The 9,129-nt window shown below is 43.0% G+C and overlaps 1 protein-coding gene across 1 annotated transcript in view; it reads left to right on the forward strand.

Moving 5' to 3' along the window:
* C2CD2 (C2 calcium-dependent domain containing 2) overlaps positions 1 to 8,680 on the forward strand; it is a gene marked incomplete at its 5' end in the record, with an annotated part of 34,861 nt that extends 26,181 nt beyond the window's left edge. Inside the window, 3 exons of the mRNA XM_010293350.1 lie at positions 1,471 to 1,598; positions 2,748 to 3,063; positions 8,454 to 8,680. Of these exons, the coding sequence (XP_010291652.1) occupies positions 1,471 to 1,598; positions 2,748 to 3,063; positions 8,454 to 8,680 (671 nt within the window). The remainder of the gene's footprint in view (positions 1 to 1,470; positions 1,599 to 2,747; positions 3,064 to 8,453) is intronic.
* Positions 8,681 to 9,129: the final 449 nt, after the last annotated feature.

A 9,129-nucleotide genomic window follows, 5' to 3' on the forward strand; every position in this document is an offset into this window, starting at 1 on the left:
AAATAAGACTTACTGCTGCTTCATGGTATTGCTAAGCCAGTTTGGGCTTAGGTGCCCAAATAGTTAAGATAGTGCTAGACTTCTGAGTTGACTCTCATAACTGTTTATGATATTAAAGATACAAAGTACTTACTGGAAAACTCTTATGAAGACAACTTAGAGCACACTGATATGGATGGGAGTGCAGGGGAATTTTTGTGAAATATTTGTACAATACAGCAGGAAGAATTACTCATTAGAATTAAAGTTTAAGCGAGATGAAAGAAATACAAAGGAGCATTTGGTATGACAGTAACTTAGGTAGTAGTTGTTACAGACATCATGCCAAAATAGCAACAAGCACTGTGGAAAAGATGCCGTGGCCGTACCATAGTTCTAAGTGATGACAACAGTAAGAATTAGCAAATGTCACTGATGCTGTCCTGGATGCTCTCAGCTGTTCCTGGGGGCTTTGCAGTGGCTAGGGAGATGGAAAAGTAGAGGTTTACAATGAGTGTGCAGACATGTGTGGATGTGCATACCCCTTCTGCACACATATTCCTAAGTTCCAAAAGTACCCGAGACACTTGGTGCAGCATAATTATTCACGCCTCATCTTCTATTGCATTAATGTCACAGTAACAAAAGAGACTGTTCGCTTTGTTTAACACTGGTGCTATTCCTGCCTGTGTTCTTTTGTTGTTAAAACTCTTAACAGAAAAGCCCACTTCAGACAATTGAATATGGGGATTTTTGTCTTGTTAACTTTCTTAGCCTTGTTTGTTCCTAAGCTTGATGGATTTGATTAGAGTGTATTTGCTGTGCCCACAGTACTTCATAATAGATGCCAGAAACAGCCATGCTTAAAAATAAACTTGTGTTTGTTAGTAAAGAGCATTTTACAAAGAAGGTTCTGTATTCCTGTGCAAAGTTTGGAGCAGAAAAAGAGGTGCGCTTTACAGGCTTTGGAGGCACCTGATAAAGACCAGAGTGACTGCAACTTTGCCTTCCTCACTCTATCATAGTGCCGTAGCAAATCTGGAAATGCCGAGCAAGGATGTCTTGAAAAAGAGCAAAATAGCTACCTGAAGTAGTAGTAGCACATGCCAGCTTTGTACTGTGTTAGAACTATGGCTCTTCATGACTGTGGTACCTGATGCTCTACCCACCGCTTCTGGATTATAGTCACCGCAGTGTAGCAATGCACTGAAATAATTGGATGTTTTGCCTCTGCCTCCAAAGCTTCCTGTGTGGTCAGGGCAAGGGTTTGTAAGTGCAACTTAGGTACCTTTTCTCAAAAGAATGGGTAATGGAAGGGGAAGACAGGACTCGATAGCTGGGTGGTGAATTGGAAGATGTCTTGGTATGCCTGCTGTTTATACTATTTCTGCTAATTTCTTTGAATTTTAAGTCAAGAACAAATTCTGCCTCTCTTTGCTCTGTTTTTTCCTGTTTTTCTTCCTTCCCTCTGAAATAATGCTTTCTTTTCAGAACTGCTGGTACTGAATGGCACTGATCCTGTTGCAGAAGCAGCCATTCGGCAGTTAAGTGAGTCTGCAAAGCAGAAGCTGAAGTCTCCTAGAAAGAAAAGCACCATTATCATATCAGGGGTGTCCAAGGTAGAGCAGAAAACAACACTTACATTTAATGCATAGTACTATAAAGTCTTTGCTCCACTGAGTGCAACATTAACATGTTAACATGCCTTCTGCTGTCTCCCATTCAGCAGTCTCTGCAGGATCTAGGTCTGTGTCCCAGTTTGTTTCAATAACTGTCTCAGGTTAAGCCAAATCAGGGTGGGTTTGTTGGGGAATGTGTTCAGTTTTGTTAGATTTGACAGTCTAACTGAAAATGCACGGTACCCTTGGATGGGAGTGGGAGGATTGGGAGGATTAGAGATTTTGGAAAACCAGTTTAGGTGAGAACAGAAGATAATTAGTCCTTCTCTGTGTTTCACCCATGGAGGAAGATGCACAGAAAAAGTATGAAAGATTTTTCTGGTTTTTTTCCGAGTTGTTAAAACTCTCTGAAAAACATCCTAGTCCTCTGGGCTCTGTTCCAGTGAGAGGGCAAACAGAAGACTTTCTCACATGGTATATAGCATTCCTCCAGACCTTCTTCATGCACAGCCTCAGTCTCCCATCTGGTGCTTGATGCCTGCCTGTAGTCCTTTCCCTGCAGGCTGCTGTGTGGACATTTGCTGTCAAGTCTTCCTGTTATGCACAGGACCCCTAAAGAGCACTGAGTGAAAGCTGAGTCAGTGGGCATGGATCTCCTCATGATCGCTGTGCTGAGTAGGGGGAATGAGGATCAGCTGACACAGTGATGGATGAATCTGCTTGGGAAATGGGGGCACTGGGACTGCGTGGATTTGTGTTTAGCCAATATAGATGCCTAGAAGTCCTTCTACAAGATGAAACACTTTGATGTTTAGTTTCTTAAAAAGACCAAAAGACTATTGTCTGTGCATGTTGATAATTCATTACAACTGCATATGTGGGAAACAGTCCTGTTATTAGCAGTGGGGCCAGGGGTAGGTGGGAGGCATGTACTTAAATATTTTTTTCCAGTCATTTGGTGTTAACAACATTATTAAAACTTGGCTCCTTTCCTTTAGTGGAGCTAAGGAAGCCTCACGGTGGCTTTCTGATAGCCCTGAGCAATACAAGTAACAGTGTAAAGAAGAGAAAAAAACTTTTTGCAGGGAAGCTTGTTTTTTTCCAGCAAAGTGGCTTGTGTCAGTGTCGTCTTTTATTTTCACTGGGCAGACCTCTTTATCTCAGGACAGTGAAGCTGCACTGATGATGGACTATGCTGCAGCCATGGACAGCTCCTGCAAAGAAGTAGGTCCACCCAGTGTGGAGGAAGCTGTTGCAAAAGTCACCACCTCCGATGAAAAGCTGTCGTTAGGTGCTTCAGAAATAGTACCTGATACTGACCCACAGCAAAGCACCCGTAAAGCCTGGGGTTTGGAGAATGGCAGCCAACAGTGGGACACCAGCACGCTCTTAGACCAGACCTGTGAAGAAATATCTGGGAGCTCATTAAGTGTTTCAGAAACTGGGAGCATGAAAAAATCTAAAGGTATGTGACTCTTACCTCCACTTTAGTGAATGACTGCTTTATGTATGTGATTGGCAGTGTCAGGCAACACTGGAGTCGTTCATCCTTTCTTACTGATTTTTGTCCTTCATCCTTTCTTACTGATTTTTGTCCTTAAGCTCCTTGTGATTGTGGTGTTGGTTGAAGCTGTCTTACTAGCAGCCATAGAGAGTACAGTCCTCTGGCTCTGCAAGACATGGCAGGTTCTTTTACATTCCCCTCCATGAGGAAACAGAAGGGCTCACCCTTAGAAGTTGAAGGGCAGCTCACTAAGCCCAGCTCAGTTATCTGGGAGAGAGATAACTAGCCACATTGTCAATTCCTCAATGAAATGCATGTCCTTGTAAACAAGGACTTGTGCTATATTAGCAACCCCATTACTAATGTGAAAATGGCAGAGTTCCACGGTTGCTTTCTGATACGTTTCTTCTCCTCCTTCACATCTCTGAGCACAAGACTCCCCTGCTGTCCCTAAAGCGTGTGTTCAGGAAGCACCGTAGCTAAACCAGAAGTACATTCACTCTTGTGAACAGTTTCTCTATTTTCACTGATTTCATTAATACTTAGTTCATTAAAGAAAATGGAATAAAGGGTAATTTAATAAGTAAATAAAGGGTCAGATCATTTTGTTCATACAGGTACACACCAGGATAGCTGCCATTTGAAAATGTCTTGGGATTCTCTGTGTTTCCTTTATAGATCCATTAACCACTGAGGCTGTAGCACTGGTTTGGCTGGGTGCTAAAGACAGGGGCTGTTAGGAAGTCAGACACAAGAGCCAGTGCAGTGGACTATGTCCTGAAATGCAGCACACCAGTCTCATGGGCTGCACATTGAAGTTGCAGAAATTGTTGTTTCTCACCCATATCCATCCCTCTTTCGCTTTATTTTTTTCTGTTCTTTCCTTACCCAGGGATACTGTAAAATGGCTTACCACAAAACCTCAGTATATTACTAGATTTTTATAATCCGCCCCTGCACATAAGGCATAAATTGGACCTCTTTGCCAAGGCTCTCCGGTAGAGCATCAAGGTTTTCTGGCCTTCTTGCAGCTGTATTGCTCCACCTGACAGTTCAGGATGGTACAGCAAGAATCAATTTGACACAGGTGGTCAGGCATTGGAAAGTTTTGGGTGTGTTTGGGGTGGGGGTAGTGGATTAATTGTGAAGGGATGTCTCATTTGGAGCCTGGAAAAGTTCGTGAAGCTGTATGAGATTTTGAAAAACCTCTGGACTCTTTAACATGTTCTTCTAAAATAAGCAAGTGGAAGTTTGTATGTGAACTGTTTTCTAGTTTTGGTTTTCCCCGTGCAGTGTGTGGCAAAGAGATCAATCAGGCTTCTAAAGATCCTGTTTACACGGTGTAGTATAGAACTGCTAAAAAGCGCAAAGTATCTCTTATATTTGAGAGTTGTCTCATCCGGAAAAAATACTAAACAACCCCCCTTTCAAAACCCTTTCTTTATGCACAGATCTCTCTATGGAAGTCTTGTATCTCTCCTTTGTCATAACTGAGTAGCATTTTATGGAGTGAGATAGGGAAACATTTCCACATTTCCACCCCTGTGCTTTCACTCAGCTTTGAATAGTTAAAAGTTTCTGTTTTGTCAAACATTTTCCCTTTAGAAAAAAAAAGGGCACACAAAACCAAACACAACAACAAAAAACTCCAAAACCCCCAAACAAAACTAAACCCCCTCTGCTTTAGAAAGCCTTGTGTATGGTATTAATGTCTTAAAGTTAGTGCTGTCTTTTTTTTTTTTCCCTACTCTTGCATATTTTTGTTTTTTTACCTTTCTGACTTCCTCTTTCTTACCCTTTAATAAACTAAGAGGACTACTATGCCAGCCAGAATTAATTACCTACACAGTAAGTTATTTTTGTCTTACTTTTTTAAGAAAATGCAGCTTTACAATGGTACACTCATTGTAAAAACTGAAGCAAAACATAGTTTGGCACCCATTTTCTTCTTCCCCCATCCATTTCTTTCCTCCCTTCAAAACTACCTTCCCGTGCTCAGGTGTCTTAGCAGACACATCTGCTGTAACAGATCATTCTTCTGGTGGTTGTGCCGTCCAGGTGGGTCATGTGGAATGGACAGCAAGGAAGGCTTGGAGGGGTGCTTTACATTCCTGATCTCTCTCCATCATGCCCACTCCTGTAGTGTCTGGTTATCAATCAAACATCTGCTCATGTAAATCATGTGTGACCCTGTAACTCTATATGCATATGCAGAATGTTTGTTTTAAAACCTGCTGCATACAGTTTTCTAGATCTCTTTTCTAGCCTAACTCATAGAGCTATGAGGACCTGAGTAGGTATTTACAAAACCACCTGCATAAAAGCTGTTTTGGAAGTTGGAAAGGAATGGAAAAAACTATCTCTATTTGTATCCCTGTAGATGTGGAAGGAAATCTTCCTTCATTAACAAAAATTAGATTTAGAAGTGATCCTAGCCCCATAAGCATTTTCAGAACACCCTAAATTAGTGCACAGGAGCCTGTGAAGACTAGTCAGTCTGTACAGCACTCTTGACATGCTCTCTGCTTATCTCCTGGTGTTAGGGGCAGAGTTGGCATATGGATCCTGTTGAACTCGAGAAGTAAGCACGCAAATAGCACGAGCATTGCCAAGCTTGTGATTTGCCCTACCCTGCCTTCTTAGCAGGGGTGCATGCCTCCACAACAGCTGGAGCCACTGTCAGGCAGCATGTACCAAACTGGCTAGTGACTGATGGGTGGCAGCGGGGCTGTGGCAAGCTTCCAGGTAGCAAGGACCTCAGTCCCTCCAGAAACACAGAGGGCTTTCATGTCGGGGGGCTGCGGCTGGTGCTGAGCCTGTGCTGCTCTCAGGGAGCCACTGCCTGCAGTTTTGCAGCTGCAGCAAGTTGTCCCGGGCCACCGGCACAATTTTTGCAGCATTCTTCGTTGGGTTCTGTTTGCTAGTATGGGAAATCAGTCTGAATGGGTAGGACTAAATAGCTGCTTATGGATTAAACCCTTCAGTCCTACTCCTTCTGTTGGCACAGCTGCAGCTGCCAAGACTGCTGGGCAGAACAGCTGACTGCTAAAACAAAAGCCACACAGCAGCGAGGCCTCATCAATCCCCCATCCCCAGCCTTCACTTATTAACAACTGTCAGTATCGTGGGGTTGAACACTGTTTCTTTTATGCTGTTGACAACAGATTGAAGTGGTACTGCCTTGCGAAAAAGATCAATCAGAGGGCGATGGGAGAGCAATCAAAATTCAAATCCATGAGTTCTAGTTGCTTTTCAGCTGATTTCTGCTTCCATCCCATCGTGCCCTGTGACAAAAGTCTCAGCAGCAGCAAGACAAAACATGCTAGAATATCCTCCCAGGTGCTGAGTGCTTAGTCCTTAAAATACAGAGTAATAGTCCCAAGCACATGTTTGTAACTGCTCCGGTCTGAACAAAGAAGCATCTGGCTGCGTGCAACAGAGCTGCCATGAAATACCTGCTCTGCAGCTGTTGCTGTGCAAAATGACACTCAGCCTGTCTCAAGTCCTTGCGGGACAAATACGTAATTCTAGCTATTGCACAGTATTGCATGAAAGAATTGATCTGTGTGTTGCTTTTTGTATCCGTTTGCAATGGGAGGAAAAGCAGAATCAAGACCGTGTGATGACTGAGAAAGAATTGGGAAACCAGATAGTGGTGCAGGAACAAGGTGTGGAAGCTTTGCCAGGGAGATGGCTGTCCTCACATACTAGTCTGACTGCCAGAAGGCTCCTGTGTTGGCTTGCTACCTGGGTCCTCCTTCGTTCAAATTGGCTTATGCCGCTTGGACAACAATGCTACCCAATTCTGCACAAAACTGTTGATATTTTAACATTGGGCTGATGTACTGACACCAGACTGAGTGTTGCCGGTAGCTTGGAGCGGTGTCCCTGCCAGCTGCCTTACACATAAGGCATACGTGTGCATATGGGAAGGGAGGGTGGAATTTGGCAGAAACGTGGCTTGCAAAAACAACCCAAGCTTGCAAAGAGAGAAGAGTACTGGTGGCTGGTGTTGGCAACATGAGTTCCGAGTGCCTGGTGAGATGATAGCTGCAATTGCCTTGGCTGCATAATAGGTTTGACATGGGATCAAGGGAAGGAATACAACAAAATAAAGCAACCTAATTTACCACAGAAGAGATTTGAGCAAATCTCTGAACGTGTTGGAAGCAGATGTAATATTATTTTTAATCTGCTTGAAGTCAGTTGCTATTCCAAACAGGACTTTAAAATAGCAAACGCTTCGTGACTGTTATTCGAGGTGGTGCTGCTGAATTCGTATAGAATACATGCTGTCTTGCTTGTATGGGCCTACTGCACACAGGTTGACTGCCAGGTACTGTTCTCTGGCAACAACAGTGTCCTTCAAATTAAAATGCCACCTTCATATTGTGCATCACAGGCTAATCTGTTCTTTTCAGCTCCTTTGATCTCTGAAACAACAAAGAGTAGCATTACTTCCTCTATTTCATTCTTTTTATAAAATACTCTGTACTTTTATTATGTTGGAAAGATTGGATGTGCCTGTTTGACATGTGAGAACCCAGTGTACAACCCACACCAAATGCTGTGCATGTGTATGTTTGAACACTACCATAGCTTTCAGAAGAGCATTTGAAACTAACAAAGTTTAAGGAAGGAGACTTCCACAAGATGTGTGGATTGACTTTAGAAGGTGAAATCAGAGAATTAATACTTGTTTGCTCATAGGCATGTTTCACAGTAGCTTTCCTTCCTTTTCCACAGCACCATTTCTGAAAGAAATGAAGGAAAATTCCTTTTTTCTTTAGCGCTCCTCTAGCAATATATGTGATCTCTTCTTTCCTGAACGTTTCTGCTAACTCTTAAGTGTGTATATGCATAGATCTAGAACTACCACAGTCTGTCATGAACCTAAGCAATTCAGTTTGCATGATACTTGCATGGAATGAGAAGAAGCGGAGAAATAGTTACTTCCATGGAGTCTGAATTTCTCGGTGGTGTTTTGTTTGGAGAGAGCTGGATCAAGAGTGGGGCACAGAGGATTGAGTAGCATGTAGTGTATGTATGTGTGCCTCTGAAAGCAAGACGATTGCTCACATTTGCCAGTATCTGAAACCACTTGTTCCAAGGTGGAACTCATACTGTTATGGCCTCTAGGTTACAGACCATAAATATTCGTGCTTTAGATTCACCACGCTCTTAGCTTTCTAACATTGTTTGAATAGTTACAAGGGTGATGCTTACGCTAGAAACGTTAAGACCAAGGCTTTTTTCTGTCATGCTACAGTTAACAGTTAAATCTCAGCTCCAAGAGGAAAGCAGCCTGTTCTGTCTAAAGTGTCCTGCGCCTCTGCTGTTTGCTTCCACAGGTGGGATTTTGAAAAAAAGTGCGAAGCTCTTTTTCCGGCGGCGACATCATCAGAAGGATCCAGGAATGAGTCAATCGCACAACGATCTTGTCTACCTGCAGCAGCCACTGTCAGAGGAAACGCGCAAGAAGGGAGGCACGCTTTCACGTATTCTGAACAGAAAGCTCCTTTCCAAAAACAAAAGCAAGAACAAACTGAATGGTGCTTCAGCGGAACCATACATATGAGACTGAACACTCTCTGATGGGATACTTGCACATCAGTTGACCACTTGTTTACAAAGCAGTACTAGAGAATACAAATAAGGCTGATGACTCGCATAAAATGATGTTCACTAATACAGTGGTCCAGGAATAAACAGAAAGCTTGTCTTTTTTTGTTTATTTTTCCAGAACACTTTTTCTCTCTGATTATAAAGTTGCTCCTCCAAATACAAGCAGCGCATGTCAAGTTGTGTCATGACAGCTTTTGGAGGACTCTGTGGTTTTTTGTAGGAGATGATGGAGGACGGGGAATGGTGCAGGTGGGGAGGACCTGCATGTGAGCACCTAGTTTACATTAGTGGGGAGCTAAGAACTGAAACATCACACCTGCTATATTATGACTGAACCACTATAAAGAGAGAAGATACCACTGTGCTTCCTTACTGCAGCCTGGAATAGTAGCAACACAAGTC

This window comes from Phaethon lepturus, unplaced genomic scaffold, assembly GCF_000687285.1.
Source record: "Phaethon lepturus isolate BGI_N335 unplaced genomic scaffold, ASM68728v1 scaffold49628, whole genome shotgun sequence".
Taxonomy (NCBI): Eukaryota; Metazoa; Chordata; class Aves; order Phaethontiformes; family Phaethontidae; genus Phaethon; species Phaethon lepturus.